This window comes from Rhinopithecus roxellana, chromosome 2 (assembly GCF_007565055.1).
Source record: "Rhinopithecus roxellana isolate Shanxi Qingling chromosome 2, ASM756505v1, whole genome shotgun sequence".
Classification (NCBI taxonomy): Eukaryota; Metazoa; Chordata; class Mammalia; order Primates; family Cercopithecidae; genus Rhinopithecus; species Rhinopithecus roxellana.
The window spans coordinates 40,613,857-40,635,679 of NC_044550.1; the positions used below are offsets into that span (position 1 = coordinate 40,613,857).

At 35.6% G+C, this 21,823-nt stretch overlaps 1 protein-coding gene and 1 non-coding gene across 3 annotated transcripts; one reads left to right on the top strand and one right to left on the bottom strand.

Moving 5' to 3' along the window:
* The first annotated feature begins 6,497 nt into the window (after positions 1–6,497).
* Positions 6,498–21,331, top strand: GNRHR (gonadotropin releasing hormone receptor). Of its 2 annotated transcripts, none has more exons than XM_010365545.2 (3): positions 6,498–7,060; positions 15,538–15,757; positions 19,924–21,331. In XM_010365545.2, exons 1-3 carry the CDS (start codon positions 6,539–6,541, stop codon positions 20,166–20,168), a joined length of 987 nt encoding a protein of 328 aa, XP_010363847.2. In that variant the 5' UTR covers positions 6,498–6,538; the 3' UTR covers positions 20,169–21,331. The 2 variants fall into 2 exon arrangements, with proteins under 2 accessions (XP_010363847.2, XP_010363848.2); XM_010365546.2 differs by having other exon boundaries at positions 6,539–7,060; positions 15,666–15,757; positions 19,924–20,168.
* LOC115896219 lies at positions 13,344–13,494 on the bottom strand. Its single transcript, XR_004056141.1, has one exon. It is a non-coding gene; the product is annotated as a small nucleolar RNA SNORA62/SNORA6 family (small nucleolar RNA).
* Positions 21,332–21,823: the final 492 nt, after the last annotated feature.

Below are 21,823 nucleotides of genomic sequence, written 5' to 3' on the forward strand. Positions count from 1 at the left end.
AGTAAATCCTACCATTTGTGACAACATTGATGAACCTGGAGGGCATTATGCTAAGTAAAATAACCTAGACACAGAATGACAAATACTTCATGATCGAAAAAAAAGGCAACCTCATTCTAAAAATATAACAGGGGGTGCCAGGGGCTGGGGTTTGGGGGAAATAGGGAGATGTTAATCAAAGAGTACAGTTATAAGATGAACTAGTTCTGGGGATCTAATGTACAGCACGAGTTATGGTGAATGCATTAATTAATTAGATTGTAATCATTACACAATGTAATGTTACCACATTTTTTTTTTCCTTTTTCTTTATCTCTTTCTCATAGGAGTGGAATGCAAGCGCATTTTCAGGTAACTAACCATAACCCTGGTTAGCAGAATGTCAGTTAATCAAGTTTAACTATTCAAAGACTCTTGCTTTAAAAGATTTTTCTTTGTTTTTATGGATGCTTTGGCGATCTAGTAAAGAAAAAATTTTATACAAGTAATACTATATCATAGACATATACTCCACCTGTGAAATTATACCTTAAAAGAAAGGCCTGGTATGTGTGATATCTGCATCACAAACAAGGAGAAATAAGCAGAGGGAAAGGGGTTTTTATTCTTCCCGTTCTGATGATCATTTCTACCTTTGAAAAATAATGCTAATAAATTTCCAAATTATACATTGTAGCAAATCAATTAGTGGAAAATTTTCAGATAAAAGTAACTATAAAGGAAGTGAGTGATTTACCTGAATAAAAGTACTTTTTAAAGACTTTATTAAACAACTACAGCATCTCTGGGCTTCAACAGTGTTTTTTTGTTTTGTGAGACAGGATCTCGCTCTGTCACCCAGACTGGAGTGGCTCAGTCTCAGCTCACTGCAATATTCTCCTCCCAGGCTCAAGGGATCCTCCTACCTTAGCCTCCAGAGTACCTGGGACTATAGGTGGGTGCCACCATGCTTGACTAATTTGTTTTAAATTTCTTTGTAGAGATAGGTTCTCCTTATATTGCCCAGGCTTCATCTTTGTTTTAATCTTATTTCTTAAATATTTTAAAAATATAATATTTAGTTTTACAAAATTCCATTAAAAAACTATTTTATTTTAAAAGTCCTAAAATAAGAAGAAATAATAATAAAATAGAAATGAATACGTTATATAGAAATTAACAGGATGTCAATTTCATGTGTGCCTAGTCTTACTGAAACTTAAAGAGAAACAGATAATACTAATAATAGTATTTTTCTAAATTGTATTTTAAAATCTTATTTATGTTATTATACATTTGCATCGTAAATTCTTTTTTTTTTTTTTTTTTTTTTTTTTTGAGACAGAGGCTTTTACTGTCAGCCAGGCTGGAGTGCACTGGCGTGATCTCAACTCACTGCAACCTCTGCCTCCGGGGTTCAAGTGATTCTCCTGCCTCAGCCTCCTGAGTAGCTGGAATTACAGGCACACACCACCACACCTGGCTAATTTTTATATTTTTAGTAGAGACAGGGTTTCACCATGTTGGGCAGGCTGGTCTCGAACTGCTGACCTCGTGATCCACCAGCCTTGGCCTCGCAAAGTGCTGGGATTACAGGCGTGAACCACTGCACCCGGCATAAATTCTTAATTAATACAACTATTGGGGATCTAGCTTTCAAATTTCCAATTCTGAACAAGGTGGAAATAAGATATGTTGTATTTTAAAATTGAATTGCATCATGAAATAGAAATGCTGTGTGCCAACAGATTATTGGCAAAAGAACAAAATTAAAAGTATACTCTTTTTACTATAAGCAAACTACATAAAGTTTATGTAAATAAAAATATCTTGGCCAGGCACAGTGGCTCACGCCTGTAATCCCAGCACTTTGGGAGGCCATGGCGGGTGGATCACAAGGTCAGGAGTTCGAGACCAGCCTGGGAAGTATGATGAAACCCCATCTCTACTAAAAATACAAAAATTAGCCATGCGTAGTGGCGTGCACCTATAGTCCCAGCTACTTGGGATGCTGAGGCAGAAGAATCGCTTGAACCCAGGCGGCAGAGGTTGTAGTGAGCCAAGATCGCGCCACTGCACTCCAGCCTGGGTGACAGAGCAAGACTCTGTCTCAAAAATAAATAAATAAAATAAATAAAAAATTATAAAAATACAATATAATTATAAAATATGTTTGGAAATATCAAATATGAGCTTTGGCTAGCCTTATTTTTGGTATCCACAAGTATAGTGTGTAGTACATAATGCTTAATAGATGGTTAATTGAATTGTTGAAATAAATATAATTCTTACATTGCTGGTCTAAATCTTTTTATATATTCCTAATTATACTTAAAAGTAAAAGATTACTACTTTTAGTATTTAGTGAATATACATTTTGAAAAATAAACATACTTATTATGCTCCTGCTTTTTTGTTCATTTCATATGTTGATGATTTATATTATATATGCATTTCCTTAATCTGATCTCCAAAATCTTACATCAATTTTCAACCATAATTTCCCATCATTTACCTCTTACACATCTATACCGACATAAAAATTGCAACAATGTTTTACAGTGTGATTCTCCAAATAATATGCACTCTTGGAATAATGAAAGTGAATCTGCCATGTTAAATGCTATACATAATTTAACATGGCTCAGAAAAATTTGTATGACTTTTAGAATTTGTTGCTCTCCTTCACAGCAATTTTGTGTAAATATTTCCTCATACTACTTCATCCACAGTCCTTCCTCAAATGCTTCCATTTAAATTTAAATTTTAAAAGTTCCCCTTTTACTCATTTCACAGTTGTCATAGACACTATCACTTTTGGCTCAACAAAGTAAGTCATGTTTTCAAAAACTAAAAAAAAAAAAAAAATTCTTTTTTTTCTGATATTGTGCTACTTCCATCTTCTCTCCTTACCGGAAACAAAATATTTTCCCAAATACATTTTCATACACATTCTTCTTATTAGAAGGAGCTGCCTTCCTCTATTATTTTATTCTCATGAGTAAAGGTGTGAAAAATATTTCTTGCTCCCTGGGTGACTTCTAAATCATCATCACTCTTTCCCTTCAGAAGTTGGACTAGCTAATAAAAAAAAAAAAAAAAAAAAAAACTGGCTAGTTAGTTTCAAAAAGATGATGGGAAAAATAATACGAAGAAAAAAAGTTACTGTAATTGAAAATCAGCTCAGGTGATAATCAGCAGGAGTTGCTCATCCTTAGAGCTGCCTGGGCTCCTGTTGGCTTTCTAGGTCTTGTGTATCATGAAAGAGACCTCCATTATCTAAGACAGTCTCCTTTTCTTGCAACCAAATGGTTAACATGGCCCTTCATTTGCTAACGACTATGACACCTGGCTCATAGACCTTTCCACCCCAACTGCTACCAGAAAGGTAGCATTGCATGGTAGTTAAAGACACGAGCTGTGAAGGCAGACTGCATGAAACATAAGTACAATTCTGTGGTATCCTAATTAGGGAAAAGGAGTCAGGCTAGTGGTAGCAGGGGAAAGAAAAAAGAAAAAGCAGATAAGCTACAAGGACACATAGCCCTCCTACGCAAATAACTCTCAATCTTCCTGTGCCCAACTATCACCAGACACCTGCAAGTTAGCTCACTGCAACCTTGGCATTATCAGTACTGCACAAAGCCCTCTTCAGCATACAGCATAAACACCATCCTATAAAATCTCTAGCAAGCCCTTGTTTCTTTGCAGTCAGCTTCCCTTCCGCTGATCCTGCCCATTGTCTCCCTGGTAATGTATTTTCCTACTTTCTCTAGCAAATTTGCCTTTCTTTTGCCTACAAGGGTAAACTCTTTTGCCCCTGCATCACCGGCCTAGATAGCCACCACTCCCCCATGACAAACTCTAATATGGATCAGGTATGTAAAACTCTCTGCTTCACTTTCTTCAACCATAAAATGAAAATAATAGTACTGACTTCTAGGGTTGTTGTAAGGTCTACGTGTGTTAATATGTGTAACATACTTAGAAAAGTGCCTGACACAAAGTAAGTACCCAATAAATGTTAACTCTTAGCAGTAGTATCAGTATGGACAACACCTTCAAAATCTATGTAGTTGACTCATCCAACAACTTAGATTCAACAACTTAGAGCTCCTCAAATGTGTCAAACATCATTCACCCTCTACTTCCTCTACCAACTTTCATAGTCACACCCTGCACTTTAGGGCTTTATAACTTTCATGTTGTGTTATTAGCAAGGGTTTTCCAAATAGACTAACTCACCTGAATTTTGATTGCACACTATTCCCCAAATCCCTTCAAGGCATTCTCTGTATGCTACACAGTAAGCTTTGTGAAGCATAAATCTGGCCATACCTACCCTATATTACTCCATTCTTTATATAGGTAAAGCCTAAACTCTTTTTCTTGGAATACAGGCTCTCCAGATTTGAAGACTGCCTCATTATCTACACTTTTGCTCTCACATACCCTTTGAGCTTTCTCACATTGTCTTCATATTTAAGTGTGCTGCTCCAGCTTCTAAGCATGCCCTCCCTGTCCTCATACCCCATTCCCCAGTCACTTATTACCCTGTATGCTGTAGTCCCATTCAGCTCCATTGCAACCTCTTCCCTAATCAATCAGTCCATCACTAACAAAGAAAGGGAGGGAGGAAGACAGGAAGAAAAGGAGGAAAAGGGAAGGAAGAGGAAGGGAAGGGGAGGGGAAAGAATGGGAGGGAAAGGGACAAATAATGAAGCTTTTTGCTCTAATCTTTTTCCCCTAGATATACAAGACAAAGAGCAAAAGATACTTTACTAAAATCGGATTTTTACATGAATGTTCTTTCCTTTGTTCTTTTGGTTGCTGGTTCACTTACAAAAACTTTTCATATTTGTATGTCTTTCCAATGGTTATTCTGTTTTGTTCATTTCAGGCATGTGGCCCTGATCAGATTAACTGATATGATGTATATGCAAAGCCTTTTGAGTTCTTCAGAAAAATAAATTATCTTAGTCAAGAGTGGTTATAAGGAACTTATTATAACTAATGTAGTCTGCACAATTTTTTTTTTGTAATTCTCCTAGATGAGTCAGAACTTAGTTTTGACATAGGTAAAAATTTTATGGTCACAAATCTCAGGTGTGAGAAAATCTCTTTCTTTCATATGCTGTATAAATAAAGGATATAAATATTTCAAGCCTGGAAGTAGTGAGAGAAGCTGGTATTTCTGGACATATAGTGACAGTCAAAAAGGAGCTCAGGTACAGGACTGGCCTAAGCTGCTCAAGATTCAGGAGACAGCCAGTACACAGGGAAGCTGAGGAGATATGTAAGATATGTCTAAAACACTTACCTAACCTTCTGTGGTAACAAGCTCCTTAAAGGGGCTGGATGATGTTGTGTTCACTTTTTATCACCAGCAAAGGCTAAGATAATGTATATAGCAAATATTTAGTAACTATTTATTAAATAAATAAATATTTAAGACAGAATAAACAAATATAATAAATGAACCAATAAGAATGCACCATCTAAGTCAAAATAGTCACTTTTATCCTTAACATTGTACCTGCTTTGGCTGCCGCAGAAGCAAACTTGTTGGCATTAGACAAATCAAGCTGGTGATTTAATAAATTCCAATGTAAGTCTTACAAGTATTAATAAACAACTATCCAGCACTCACCATGAAAGTTAAAGAAGCAACACAGAAAAAGTTCCTAAGTGGTCCCAATTTGAAGTGATCAGATAACCTATAAAGGAACATATTCATATTACACTAACATAAACACATATAAATGCACTTACAGCAGTTACACAGTCTTCTCTTCAATAACTAGTTCCCCTATGCATTAGTGTGTAATAACAGCAAGTACAATATTTAGATAATTATAAAAACCAAGGCAATAATTTAAAAACTGATTAACCGTTTAAGCATGGATCTGAGCAGTAAGATTGATTAATACATTTGAATGCAGCCAATTGGATTGATTCTAATTTAAAGTTTTAATTTGTTGTAGAATAATTTTAAATGAGTGTATTTGTCCAGTGTTGGAGTGCTCAACAGTGTGTTTGAAAAGGAAGACCAAGAAATGTTTTTGAGAAATGTGTTAATTCCTTAAGACAATGGATTTTAATTGGATCAAGTTGTTTGCATTTTTCTTCATTATCATTCTACATCTGTATATTGGACAGAACACTAACGCTAAATAGTTCTTAGACAAAAATTTTAAAATTATTTAAATCATAATATCATGTCTGTCTTTTAAATTCAAAATTAGGCTGTGAGTATCCTTCTTCACTTAGGAAGAGTGTTATGAAAGCCAGGCCATCTGCTGAGGTGCTACAATTACATATGGCCCTCAGAATGCGTTTGGCCTGCTCTGTTTTAGCCCTCTGTTGGATTACCAATACACAAAACAAGTTAACCTTGATCTTTCTCATTAAGTATCTCAGGGACAAAATTTGACATACGTCTAAACCTGTGACGTTTCCATCTAAAGAAGGCAGAAATAAAACAGGACTTTAGATTCGGTTACAATAAAATATCAGATGCGCCACAGACACAAGTCTTGAAGCTCTGTCCTGGGAAAATATGGCAAATAGTGCCTCTCCTGAAGAGAATCAAAATCACTGTTCAGTCATCAACAACAGTATCCCACTGATGCAGGGCAACCTCCCCACTCTGACCTTGTCTGGAAAGATCCGAGTGACAGTTACTTTCTTCCTTTTTCTACTCTCTGCGACCTTTAATGCTTCTTTCCTGTTGAAACTTCAGAAGTGGACACAGAAGAAAGAGAACGGGAAAAAGCTCTCAAGAATGAAGCTGCTCTTAAAACATCTGACCTTAGCCAACCTGTTGGAGACTCTGATTGTCATGCCACTGGATGGGATGTGGAACATTACAGTCCAATGGTATGCTGGAGAGTTCCTCTGCAAAGTTCTCAGTTATCTAAAGCTTTTCTCCATGTATGCCCCAGCCTTCATGATGGTGGTGATCAGCCTGGATCGCTCCCTGGCTATCACAAGGCCCCTAGCTTTGAAAAGCAGCAGCAAGCTCGGACAGTCCATGGTTGGCCTGGCCTGGATCCTCAGTAGTGTCTTTGCAGGACCACAGGTAAGCCATTATACATGAACTTACTTGGATATGGTGATCATAGATTTCCTATCTAAATTTGATATAAGGTCTTATCAAAGGAAGTACTGTATTACCTTTAAGAGCTTGGGCTCTGGAAGTCAGAGAGTGAAGTTTAATTCTGGCTCTGTTCTGTTACCTTGGGCAAATTTCTTGACCTCTCTGGTTTCAGTTCCTTTACTGATAAAATGTAACATGGGGGTTAATGCTTACTTAATACTGCTTTTGCGATGAATAAATAAATAAAATGGATCACATAATATCTATTATGTAGCAAATGCTTCCCCCCAAAAATTGTGATTCTCAAACTTGACCTTATCTCCATTCTATTCTTCTATTTTTCTTTTTGTTCTGGTTGACATGGCTTTAATGTTTAGTTGAGATAATTTTTAGAAATTATGAAATTTGCCTAGATAGAAAATATTTATAATGTTTCTTATTTAGGGTTTCTTGAGTGGAAATTTTAAGAATTCTGTCACTGCAGCTTAGAAAGAATTATTCTTGATTAGTATGTTGCTCTGCAGTTTGCAGCTAAAAGGTACTGAATATAGAAGAAAAGTAAGACATCTTGGATGTATGGAAATCCAAATATTTCCCTAAAGTTAGCTTGAGTTTTGCTGGAGGCAGCTTATTGAGAAAGCCGTATGGCTGACAGAGTAGGCACAGGCCCTCCCCACAGAGGGCAGTCATCTTTCCAGGTTGCCTTCATCAGAGGCAGCCTGGTTAACTGACCTGCTGAACCTACCATTTTAACAATCAGATCCCCAAAAAAAGGGACAAATTCTTGAAAATAACAAAGAACGTTAATAGCAGATGAACAAGTTTTCTCTTGCATGTAAATGTACTACATGATAAACCCAGGATACAAGGATGTGTCAAGAAATAAATCAGAATTAACTAGGATCCTCCAAAACTTGCCTCTGAAAATGGAAATTTATCTAGACTTTTTAAACTAACCAGATGGTCAAACAACAACAACAACAAAAAACTGCCACGCAGAATTCACTATATAGCACAAGATACTAGAAAGCTGGATAACTGTTTTATCCCATCAATTTCTCACTTTAATATTTCTTTTGAAAATGTGTGTGTCATGATAAGAATAATGGGAAAAACTAAAATGTTTTCATTTTCTGAAGAAAAATTTATGATTTCTTTCACAGTGATACAACATATAAGAATAACTTTAACAAACATATCACCTGAAATGAGGTGATTTAGCTAAGGCTTATGCTATTAAAATTTTCCACATTCTTTCTTTACACTTTCACATCTGTGGTCCCAGCTACTCAGGAGGTTGGGAGGGAGGTTGAGGTGGGAGGATCACTTGAGCCCAGGAGTTCGAGACCAGACTGGGCAATATAGGGAGGCCCCATATCAACAAATTATATTTTAAAAAAATTAATGCTGGTCATAATGGCATGTACCTGTGGTCTCAGCTACTCGGGAGGCTGAGGTGGGAGAATCACTTGAGCCTGGAAGGCAGAGGTTGCAGAGAGCCGTGATGCACCACTGCAACTGCACTCCAATCTCAGTGACAGAATGAGACCCTGTCTCAAAAAAGAAAAAAAAAAAGTTTTTGGGAAAATTTATGTAAGCTCAAATGGCCCAAATGGAGTGGAGCAAAACAAAGACTTTTTAAAAATCATCTGGCAATGAGGTGATCAGGGGGCTAGGGTGATATCAAAGATAATTGATAGTAAAAGAGACATTTCAAACAAAATACAAAACTTGACAACAAATTGGATTGAGAGAGTTAATAATAGAGCAGGGGGAAATAAAGTTCCAGTTTTCTGAGCCAAGGAGTTTAAATAGTAAAACCATTGAAATGATCCGTTTGAGAAGGGGAGTGTTTGTTTGTCTGCCTATTTGTTTGCAGAAGGGAGAGGGAAGGCAGGCTGTGAGAAGTAAAATCATTTGCTTTAGGACATGACTGCTGGCAATATAAGATCTGTGTAAGTACAACCATGTCGAAAGTAGTTGGTAATTTGAGATGCTGATGTAGATTAAAATCCAAACCAAAGTAGAAATAATCCTATTTGCAATAATAACTGAAGGGCAAACTCACGATTTGATTCTTCTTAGAAGTCTCCTAGAAGCTATAAATGAAATATTACTTTATCAATCCAATTCTTTTCATCTAAGTATTAACAGCAATAATAGAAAGGTAATGCCAAATATTTATCTAACTTGATGTAGCAAAAAGAAAATAGGAGCTTAACTTTGAATTGTTTAGGAATTTCATGTAATAATCTGACCTCAAATACATTACTAGAGAGATTTATGTGAATATGAGCCACAAAAAATGATGTTATTTTATTTTGTAAAACACATGACTCATCCTTATTTTCAACAACACTTTAAAGCACTTTCCTGAAGCTTCCTGTATAACCTCACATAAGTAATGTTGTTTGATATTTACATTAACTCTATGAAGTAAATAGGAGCTGTGTTATTATCCCTACTTCACATAAGAGAGCTAAGGTCTAAACCTTTGAAGACAATGGTGTTAAAATCCTTTTCCAATAATCTAAAGTAAGAAACACACACTACATTGAAAATGTGTGTCTCTGTCTCTCTTTCTCTCACACATATAACTGAGAAAAAATTTTGATGAAATACATATTCTATTCTGTTACATTTCATTTTTTACTGTTGATTGAAACTCACTACTGAGCATATCCTGCAGTTCAAAAAGCAGTGATTTGAAAGGATCCATTGGCATTCCCAGTGTCACGTGCTCTGTTGGACTCATGTTGTCTTATTCTTTTCTTTTATTATGGCTCTCTGTAATCTCTCTGAATAAAAGAGATTTCAATCCCATAACCAATGTTACATATATTTGATGAGGAATATGAGAGAAAAAGAGGACTTTTTATTTCTAGACTGTGACACATGATGAGTGTGTCTCATGCTTCACCATGGTCTGTGGATAAGCCCATTGACAAAGGCACATCCTATTGTACCTAATTTATATGAAAAGGGTAACTTTAATTTTCATCCTTTGGTGGACATACTGATTTTCTATTACTTGAGTAATTCATACCTCAGCTGAAAAAAAATCTTAACAAACATGTTGTCACCACTCAGGCCTGGGGATCTGGGAATTTATGACACTTTTGCCTCAGCTCAGAATGACCAAATTTCAAATTGACCTCCCAGATTTTCCACTTTCCTCATTATTAACCTCAGAAGCTATGTTCTGTGATAATTTGGCGGTGCATTCTCAGAAGTTTTAGCATAATGTGGCATAGAAACTTTCAAATTTTATGCTAGTAATAGAATTCTTTTTTAAAAATTCTATATCACAATGTACCCCATAAATATGTACAATTATTATGTGTCTATTAAAAATTTTTAAAATAAAATACAGTATAAAAATCCTGTACATAAAAAAGTCCTGTACAAAAAACCGTAATGAATGACACAGAAATAAGTGGAGCTGCTCTGGTTAAAATAGAGGTAAAGGAGGACCAGTCCTCCACTTGGTTATTCACTAGCTCCCAGTCACAGTTACTAAAGACCTCGTATCTCCTTGCAACAAAGTTCAAAAGGCAATGGGGATAGTAAAAGTGGCATGAGTGTGAGATTCAAATGGAGTTGGGCTCAAATCTCAGTAATACCACTTACCAGCTATGTGACTTTGAGCAAATTACTTACATTTAAAAGAGTAATTGTAAAGAATAAGTCATACAACTTATAAAATCACCTAAGACTTCACACCTTAATTTTAATTACTAATTTAATGTTTATTTTCCTTCTTTTCCTTTCTTCCTAAGCCCATCCTTTCTTCTTACCTTCATAAAAGAGTTTTTGAAGTCAGGAAAGAAAAAGTACAGAAATATGAGTATGGAATTGTTGGTTCTTTAAGAAACTGCAAAAAGAAATGCTTATATAAAAGTGGACTATTTCAAATATTTCAAAATTATAGCATGCATTCTGAGTGATTACTAAATTTGGCCAACCTACTCCCTGGTCACAAAGCTATTGTACTCACTCTGCAAAACTATATATGCCAGAGCACAGTAATTCAAGTCTTGGAGGTATCGTATATAAAAGTGGGGAAACAGGGATAGAAAGAAGGGAAAGGAAGGGAAGGCAAAAGAAGGCAAGGGAAGGGAAGAGAAGGGAGGGAAGGGAACGGAGGGAGAGAAGGGAAGGGGAGGAAAAAGGAGGAAAGGTAGAAAAGAAAAACAAAGGAGGGAAGGAGGAAATGAAAAAGCAACAAACATCCTGGGATAGCTTTGGTTTAAGACCATCTGTGGTTAGGGTGGTAAATATACATGGAAGAGAAGACATTTCCTAAATTAGATGTGCCCATATCTAATTATAAATCACATGGTTTCTAATAAGAGTCGTTTAATACCACAAGAATTCCAGAGTAGGTTTTTGCAGAAAGAGTTCATAGCTTATCTGTGTTAAGCTTATCACTAGTTTATCTGTGCTAATATAGAGCATCACATATTGACAGCTTTTAAATTATATGGTTAACCCAGTCCTGCAGGCAAGAAACACGGGCCTCTCCTTCATCCTTAGTGTAAAGATATGCTGTCTGAAGATGTGTGGAGGCTTGCCTTAACACATAGAGAATTTACTGGTGTAGAATGCACTACTGACATTGGCAAACAGTTTAAATTCAATAAATATTATTACACAGGTACAATATGCCAAACATTATGCTACAACATAGTACCGTCCTACTAGCAGAAATAACAACAGCAATAATGTTGATGATGATAAATAATGCTTGAGGATATAAATGTGTGCCAGGAATTTGGCTAAAAGTTTTTACGTGCTAGGTTCACAGAACAGGCAGTGAATAAATACATAAATAAGCTTTTACATGCAATATTTCATATAATGCTTCCAACAATCACATAAATTATGTACAATCATTATCTTTATTTTACACATGAAGAAACTAAACCTCCAATATTATATAACATGCCCAAGATTACTGTTTAATAAGTGGACATCTCAGTATATCAGTATATCTAGTTATCCATATATGGCCATATCCATAGCCAGATCTTTTAACTGCTACACTCTACCCACCTCTGCCCACTGAACAGTGCAATATTGTCTATTTCCTTTTTACCTGTAGGAGGCTGGGGAAGAAAAAGGCAGAAAAAGCTTGAAGTGAAAATTGATGCTTAAAAGACATCAAGAAAAAATATATGATACACATTCATAAATATATAAATGCATGTGGATACATATAAAAATGGTGTACTTCAAGTTTTAATTATAATAATGGTTAAGATTTATACAGTGCTGTGTTCCAGGCACTATTCCAGGTGCTTTGCATGTATTAACTCATTTATTGTCATGATAGGCCTTAGAGGTAGATTTTACTATTTTCTCCATATATGGATGAGGAAACTGAAGCACACATCTGAAGATAATTACCTTTGGATAACACTAGGTAAGGGTGTAATTAGTGTGGGTAAGGTGAGTGTTAAAGATAATATTCCAAGAAGAAATGAACAACTGCAATTGACCGTGAAAAAAAAAAATGAAAACAGAATGTTCTTGTTTATGGCAAAATAAAGCAAACACCGATGAGAACCAGGGTCAGGGACAAGAGAGGAGAAACATACCAAAATTAAAGAAATAAAATCCAAGGACAAATGAACAACTAAAAGCAAAGTGGATCTCTATATTAATCATTCAAATGAACATGGTCTTGGAGCACAAAATAAACGGAACTAAGACAATAGCAACTTAATTTGTGGGCAAGTAAGAGTCTGAATTTTTGTACACTTTATTATACCTTTCTTAAAATTTATCGGTCTATCTTGTATTACCTGGATCACATACATTTTATATCTCCACTACCAAATATTAAATTCCTTGATTGAAGGTTATAACTGCTTTATCCTTTATGACAGAGAATGCCAGCTATAGTTAGTTTTACCAAAGAATTGCTTTAAAAATAAGCATGTGTTAAATAAGATAGCCATTAAATCAATCATAGTACTATGTTTCAAAGTCATTGCTAATTGAAAGTTTCATCATGGCTTTTTTTAAAACATATTTTTTAAACTATAATTTTTTTTTTCCAGTTACAAATGAACCAATTTGGACCACACACAACCCATCTTTTTAGAATCTTATAGCAGAACTCACCAAGTTGGTGTGAAAATGGAAAGAACAAGTAATGCCTGAGAGGCCTGAGCAAGAAATATGGACAAACGCAGAAAAAAAACACACTGTTTTTCAAATGTGTTCATCTCTCCTCAAAACTGGCATGCAACAACATTATACTTGTGATAAGAACTACTATCAAACTCCACTCATTAGGCCAGAGACCTTTGTGGTGCTAGCGAAAAACTTGCTCCTCATGTAGCATACTACCTATGCTTGTGATTTCATCAGCCAGCCAGTGATATCATTATGCCTTTAAAACATGAAATATTAAGATGAAAATGTGGCCCAGAGCAGAGAAAAAGTAAAATTCAGGTCATCCGGTTCCAAGTCCAACTGGGATGGTACAGAGAGAAGTAGCTAAAACCTTAAAGAAATATAAGATTCTCGGGTTCTACGTGAAGTAACCATTCCAAAGACTTTAACTGACAGCCTCTGTTGGATCTAATTCAAAGCTGAACTTTAAATAAGGTCAGCTTGCAAAGAATTACAGAAAACTGAAAGGCTCACTTTGTAATGTGGGAAAAAAGTCTGAATCATAAGATAAACTTAGTTGAATGCACTTGTCGGGGTTTCTTGACTGCAGAGTGATTGTAAAGTTACTAGACGCCCTCTAGTGGATTAATTTAAAATCATTTTTTCCCCTTGAAGATTAAAAAAGATCTGAAACTGAAAATCAACTTTTCAACTTATTTAACAGGGCCAAGGTTTCTTTCCCTTTTGAGGTGATGGGAATGGGAGCGGAGTATGTCTTTTTTTAGAAAATAAAGTATCTTAAAAATATTTTATAGTGTTTTTTGTTGGTAGTGTAGAAAAGAATCATGTTTCTTAATGTTGTAATTAAAATTAAAATTTTCTAACTCAATCAAAAACTTAAAAAATAATAGAATCCCTCATTTGCTTAAAATAAAAAAATTTAACTTTTTTTTTTTGTTGAGACGAAGTCTCGCTCTGTCTCCCGGACTGGAGTGCAGTGGCCGGATCTCAGCTCACCGCAAGCTCTGCCTCCCGGGTTCACGCCATTCTCCTGCCTCAGCCTCCCAAGTAGCTGGGACTACAGGCGCCCGCCACCTCGCCCGGCTAGTTTTTTTTTTTTTTGTATTTTTTAGTAGAGACAGGGTTTCATCGTGTTAGCCAGGATTAGTATTCTTATAGCTGGAACCATTTCTCAGTCTGTCTTTGTGTTTCATGATATTGATATTTTTGGAAAGTGCAAACCAGTCATTTTGTAAAATGTCTCTCAGTTGGGATTTGTCCTCTCAAGGTTAGATTCAGGTTATACACTTTAAGCAAAAATACCAAATTAGTGATGCTAAGTTCTCAATGCATTACATAAGGAGACAGACATTGTCAATGGGTCCTATTATTGGCGATGTTAACATACTTATCTAGATATTTCTCTTCTGTAGAGTTATTATTTTATTCCTTATAATGAATAAGTATCCTGCAGACTGATACTTTGAGATTTTGTAAATATCCTGTTCTCCTCAAAGTTCCACCCACTATTTTTACCAGCTATTGATGATTCTTGCTGTAATCACTTATTATAGTGATTACCAAATGTTAATCACTAATTCCTTTTCATTTATTAGTTGGCATTCTACATTATAGAAGAGGTTTTTTACCCCATTTATTTGTTGTTTTTGTTATTTTGTAATTTTTACAAGTATGGGCTCATGGATCCTTACTTTATTCAATAGTTTATCATTCTTTTAGATCAGTTTCTTTTTTGTATTTTAATGCTTAAACTGCCCCAGATTTGGCCAGTGGAAGCTCTTTTCAGCTGGTTCCTGGATTTTTTTTTGTTTGCTTTTCGTTTTGACATGTTCCATCTTTCTTTGAGCAACTGTCTCTTCATGTCTTGTGACTATTTCTTAAAATGTCATTTTAATAGGGTTTCTGTCTCTAAAATAAAATTTAAATATGTATTTTGGGGGTACATTCTAAGTGCCAGACACAGTTATAGTTACTGCAGCTATAACTTATGAGCAAAATCACTTGCGAAAAGTTTACTCAGCATAATTGTACTGGAAACTGAAATATAAACAACGTTCAAATCCTTGAAAGATGATTATTCTTCAAGGTTGAAATAATTGCTAAAAAATCCAAAATCTTGTAGATCTATTGACACTTACCCAAACATCTTTTAAGTAAATATTCACATGACTTTTCATAGAAACATCAGAAATACAATACTAAGGAACTTAGAAATTGCTTTAGGTAACATGCTAGAAGGCTAGCAGAGTACCAAAGAGAAAACTTTCAAATACCATTTGGAAAAAAGTAACACAGCTTTTCATTGTCTCATACAGTTATACATCTTCAGGATGATTCATCTAGCAGACAGCTCCGGACAGACAAAAGTTTTCTCTCAATGTGTAACACACTGCAGTTTTCCACAATGGTGGCATCAAGCATTTTATAACTTTTTCACCTTCAGCTGCCTCTTCATCGTCCCTCTTCTCATCATGCTGATCTGCAATGCAAAAATCATCTTCACCCTGACACGGGTCCTTCATCAGGATCCCCACAGTATGTATTCCTTAGATTTAGTGTCATTTGTGGGCAGTTTTTAAACAGCGATGCTCAAAACAGAGTGGCATGAACTATGTGCCAGATACTGTTCTAAGCAGTTTGTATATATTAGCTCATTTAATATTCACAATCACCCCATAAGGTAACATTTTTATCATGCTTTCATTATCCTCAATTTACAGATAAGGTAACTTAGTATCTTCTGCTGTTCTACATTTGCACCATGAAATTAAAGAAGAATTAATGATTATTCCATTAAGACCCAGGATAAGCATTGGCAAATGGTTTCTGCTGGGTAGCAAGTACAAATTGTGATATCTAGACTATAGAAAAGTACAACCTGTTAAATGCTATCCAATAAACTAGCTAAAGTAAGCTGTTTCATTTTATATTCAAATCCCCTATATTTATACAATGTAAACTATGCACATTTGTGTGTATGTTAATATACAAAATATTATTGACTATGTAATTAATTATTTCATTCAAAACTTCACACATGTGTTTGTACCTTTTTTGCTTTAGTAAAATGGTGCATTCCCAAAAATAAAACATATATTTATGAAATAAACATTGTTATGTTGGCATGACATCCAAAAGACATGTTATCGGCCGGGCGCGGTGGCTCAAGCCTGTAATCCCAGCACTTTGGGAGGCCGAGACGGGCGGATCACGAGGTCAGGAGATCAAAACCATCCTGGCTAACACGGTGAAACCCCGTCTCTACTAAAAAAAAAAAATACAAAAAACTAGCCGGGCGAGGTGGCGGGCGCCTGTAGTCCCAGCTACTAAGGAGGCTGAGGCAGGAGAAAGGCGTGAACCCGGGAGGCGAAGCTTGCAGTGAGCTGAGAGCCGGCCACTGCACTCCAGCCTGGGTGACAGAGCGAGACTCTGTCTCAAAAAAAAAAAAAAAAAAAAAAAAAAAAAAAAAAAAGACATGTTATCAATGACATAGTACATAAGTTATATCTGGTACAACTTAACAGGGAAATCATCTTAACTATTATAGCATGAATAGTCTCAGTAGGTATTTTCAAAAGAAAATATTCATGGTGATGCTTTCTAATAGGGAATTGGGCAGTTTTCACCTGCCAGCACAAAATGGTATTTAATATTTCCAAAACAGTATACTGTAAAAACAATTTGCCTTCAAAATCTTATCTTGAGAGATTCCATTTTATAAGCGATATCTAAGAAGGGTAGAGGGAAAATAAGAAGGTGAATCTCAAATAGGAGTTAATTTGAAGAAATATTAGCAGTACATAAGCAGAAAAACAAAAAAGCAGAGGCAGGAAGCCATAACTATTATGAAGACATTTAATTATTATATTATTTATTTGATTAATACATACTGACTACTCAGCATTGCTGGAAACTGTGCTAGGTGGGGATACCATGGTGAATAGGAAAAATCTAGTAAGTATCCTGCTTTCATGGAGACTACAGTCTAGCAGAAAAGTTATCATAAACAGTAAACCAATTACCGACTGTGATGATGTTTCAAAAGAAGAAAAAGCATGACATGTTGTGGTTGTCTTGATATTTTTTTCATTTTAAGTCACTTGCTAAGCCAAGATGATTTTCTGAATTTTAAATGGATGTATCACCAAAGTTTACAGATATTGAGGATTAAATGAATAGTGTGTGAAGGCCAGGTGCGGTGGCTCATGTCTGTAATCCCAGCACTTTGGGAGGCCAAGGCGGGTAGATCACCTGAGGTCAGGAGTTTGAGGCCAGCCTGACCAATATGATGAAACCTGTCTCTACCAAAAACACAAAAATTAGCCGGGTGTGGTGGCACATGCCTGTAGTCCCAGCTACTCGGGAGGCTGAGCCAGGAGAATCGCTTGAACCCGGGAGGCAAAGGTTGCAGTGAGCCAAGACTGCATCATTGCACTCCAGTCTGGGCAGCAAGAGCAAAACTCTGTCTGAAAAAAAAAATGAATAGTATGTGAAAAGAGCAAAGCCTCTAGCAAGGCACAGAGTAAATAGTAATTAGTTTTATCTGCCAAAAATCCATAATCAGTCTGTATTTAATAAATTACTTTAATATTTCTAGACAAAAAATAATTTCACAATTAAAACACCATGCATGTAAATGTTTTCCTCTATATGTCTACTCTTTGGTGACCAATTAATAAGAAATTTCAAAATGACTATTTCTGAATATCATTATCTGTTTCCCTTAAAAAAAAATATATATATATATATATATATATACAGTGTGTGAAGAGTATTTCTTACTTAACACAGAAGTTCTCTATTATGAAATACAAGAACAGATTTTGAGCACTTCAGAATTGCACCTTTTTACCTTTAAGAACTAAGTTCAAAATTTCAGGTAGGCAGCCTGACTGTAAAAAGTCAGTAATTCCATTAACTTCCAGCAAATTTCTTCACAAGTGTAACCTATGAACTTTAAAGGCTGTATTAATATGAAAAGTGAAATTATTTCAGCTATCATAGAAAGAAGCACACAGTTGAGATAGATAATTTGGGGTAGTACACTTTTATCCACACATGATACTTACTGTCCTTAGTAGCAAAGATACTCAGTGAACATAATTTTGTTTTGAAGTCAGAATTCACAAAGCAAACAAAAACAAAGAGTGAGGAAAGGACACCCTATTCAACAAACGGTGCTGGGATAATTGGCTAGCCATGTGTAAAAGAATGAAACTGGATCCTCATCTCTCACCCTATACAAAAATCAACTCAAGACGAATCAAAGACTGAAATCTAAGACCTGAAACCATAGAGATTCTAGAAGATAACATTGGAAACCCTTCGAGACATTGGCTTAGGCAAAGAGTTCATGACTAACAGCCCAAAAGCAAATGCAACAAAACAAAGACACATAGATAGTACTTAATTAAACTAAAAAGCTTCTGCACACCAAAAGAAATAATCAGCAGAGATAACAGATGACCCACAGAGTGGGAGAAAATCTTCACAATCTGTACTTCTGACAAAGGACTAATTCCAGAATCTACAGAGAACTCAAACAAATCAGCAAGAAGAAAACAAACAATCCTATCGAAAAGTGGGCTAAGGACATGAATAGACAATTTTCAAAAGAAGATATACAAATGGCCAAGAAGCATAGGGGAAAATGCTCAGCGTCACTAATGATCAGGGAAATGCAAATCAAAACCACAGTGTGATACCACCTCACTCCTGCAAGAATGGCCACAATCAAAAAATCAAAAAAAATAGATGTTTGCAGGGATGCAGTGAAAAGGGAACACTTTTACACTGTTGGTGGGAATGTTAACTAGTACAACCACCATGGAAAACAGTGTGGAAATTCCTTAAAGAACTAAAAGTAGAACCATCGTTTGATCCAGCAATCCCACTACTAGGTATCTACCTGGGGGGAAAAAACGGCATTATATGAAAAAGATACTTGCACAGGAATGTTTATAGCAGCACAGTTTGCAATTGCAAAAATATAGAACCAGCCCAAATGCCCATCAATCAATGAGTGGATAAAAATATGTGGTATATATGTACTATGGAATACTGCTCAGTGATATAAAAAGAAATGAAATAATGGCATTTGCAGCAACCTGAATGGAATTGGAGACTATTATTCTAAGTGAAGTAACTCAGGAATAGAAAACCAAACATCATATGTTCTCATTCATATGTGGAAACTAAGGCAAAGGCATAACAATGATACACTGGACTTTGGAAACTAGGGGGAAAGGGTGGGGGGTGGCAAGGGATAAAAGACTAGACATTTGGTACAGCATACACAGAGATCTCAGAACTCACCACTGAAGAACTTATTCATGTAGCCAAACACCATCAGTCCACCAAAAAAACCTATTAAAATAAAAAAAAATTAAAAAGAATTCAACTGAGCTCAACCTCATCTACTCTCTTAAATTCATGTTAAGAGTTTGAGTATCCCATATTTCAAATCCAGATTAGTTTGGCAGAAATAGGAGCAGTATCATCTTCAATATTTTCTATTCATTATGTGACATAGTGGAAAACTCTTATTAAACATGCTTTTCAAACAAATCATTATTATTTAAAATACTAGAAATTTTCTCCCATTGATTAAGTTGAATTAGTGATGTTGTCTTCCTTTTTGTCCACTTTGGTTTCATGAGAAAACTGATCTTTAAACACCTGCTCTTTTCTCTATCCAATAGAACTGCAACTGAATCAGTCCAAGAACAATATACCAAGAGCACGGCTGAAGACTCTAAAAATGACAGTTGCATTTGCCACTTCATTCACTGTCTGCTGGACTCCCTACTATGTCCTAGGAATTTGGTATTGGTTTGATCCTGAAATGTTAAACAGGGTGTCAGACCCAGTAAATCACTTCTTCTTTCTCTTTGCCTTTTTAAACCCATGCTTTGATCCACTTATCTATGGATATTTTTCTCTGTGATTGATAGACTATACAAGAAGTCATATGAAGAAGTGTAAGGTCATGAATCTCTCCATCTGGGAATATTAACACAAATGTTGGAGCATGTTTACATACAAACAAAGCAGGATTTACACTTAAGTCATCGTTCTTTTAGAACCTCCATTTTCAGAGCCTCAATTATTAAGGAAAAATCTTCAGGAAAAATACTAAAATATTTTCTCTTCATCATAAGCTTCTAAATTAATCTCTGCCTTTTCTGACCTCATATAACACATTATATAGGTTTCTTATCACTTTCTCTTTGCATAATAATGTACAAATATTTAAAATACCTGCAGCCTAAGGCACAAGAATGCCAAAAAATCAAAGGCGAGAAACCACAACACAGGTCTAAACTCAGCATGCTTTGGTGAGTTTTTCTCCAAAAGGGCATATTAGCAATTAGAGTTTTATGCTACATAGTACATAGAGCACAGAGCCCCTTGCCCATAAGATCAACTTTCCCTCCTACAGTTAAAATGAAAAAAAAAAAACACAAATGGATCTATTTTTCTCTTTGGCTTCAAAAGCATTCCGACATTTGCAGGAGTCAGTCACCAACCCCACCAACCACTCCACCAACCTGACAAGACCATGAGTAGTTCTCCTTCATCCTATTTATGTGGTACAGGTTGTGAAGTACCTCTATATAAAGGGAAATTTTAGAGGGGTTAGGATTTGGACAGGGGTTTAGAACATTCCTCTCTAGGCTGTATAGTCTATGGAGTTTGTGGCAATTAACCGCCATAAAATAACAATGTTTCCAAATTCAACTAAGAAAATCCTCATACTGAGTATGCTTTATGCATAATATGCCCTCTATTTTAATAATGTGAAGAATTTTTTGTCTATCTCTTGATCTCACTAAATCCATATTTCATAAATAACTGAGAAAAATGAAAACAAAATTAAGCAAATGCACAAGCAAAAAGATGCTTGATACATAAAAGGAACTCTGGAGAGAAAACTACAGCTTCAGTCTGTACAGATCAAAGAAGACAGCGTGTTGGGGGAAGGAGGGAAAGATCTTGATGCAGGGTTTCTTAACCTGCAGTCTATGCACAACACTATATTTCCATGTAATATTTTTATTTCAGTCCTCTTTGTATTATTTTGTGCATTTAAAAAACACAATCTTAAGGGGATAGACTAGACTGCCACAGCAGCCCATGGCACAACTAACTACTGATATTCACATTAAATAGTATGGTTTCCAAAATATGTCTGCACAATAAGACCTCTTTATTTAATTCAGGCTTGTGTCTATCTCTTCCATGAAAAATGGGAAGGGATGAAAATAATGGGAGTATAATACCCATTTAATGTGAAAAACATGATAAGGGTCTTAAAAGAAATTAAGCCATTCAACATTTTTTAAATAGGTAAGATACTATTATATTTACATGAGCTATGTAGTATCACACAAAAGATGAAATGTAATTTCTAAATACTCCAGGTGTGTGGTATTGTGGAAAGTAAATTGCCAACCAATGGTAAGTCCTTTCTTTCTTTGATTTTCTCCTCTCACACTTCAGTTTTATAGTGTTGAGTTGTTGTTTGTTTCACATCCTACCTTATTTTCCAATTCTGTCTCAATTGAACTCCCTCTGCATACTCACTCTTTCATTCATAGC

Coding starts and splice junctions, on each gene's coding strand:
- GNRHR (XM_010365545.2), top strand. CDS start 6,539: ATGGCAAATAGTGCCTCTCCTGAAGAGAATCAAAATCACTGTTCAGTC. Junction 7,061..15,537: donor GTGTCTTTGCAGGACCACAG/GTAAGCCATTAT, acceptor TGTCTCATACAG/TTATACATCTTCAGGATGAT. Junction 15,758..19,923: donor CCTTCATCAGGATCCCCACA/GTATGTATTCCT, acceptor TCTATCCAATAG/AACTGCAACTGAATCAGTCC.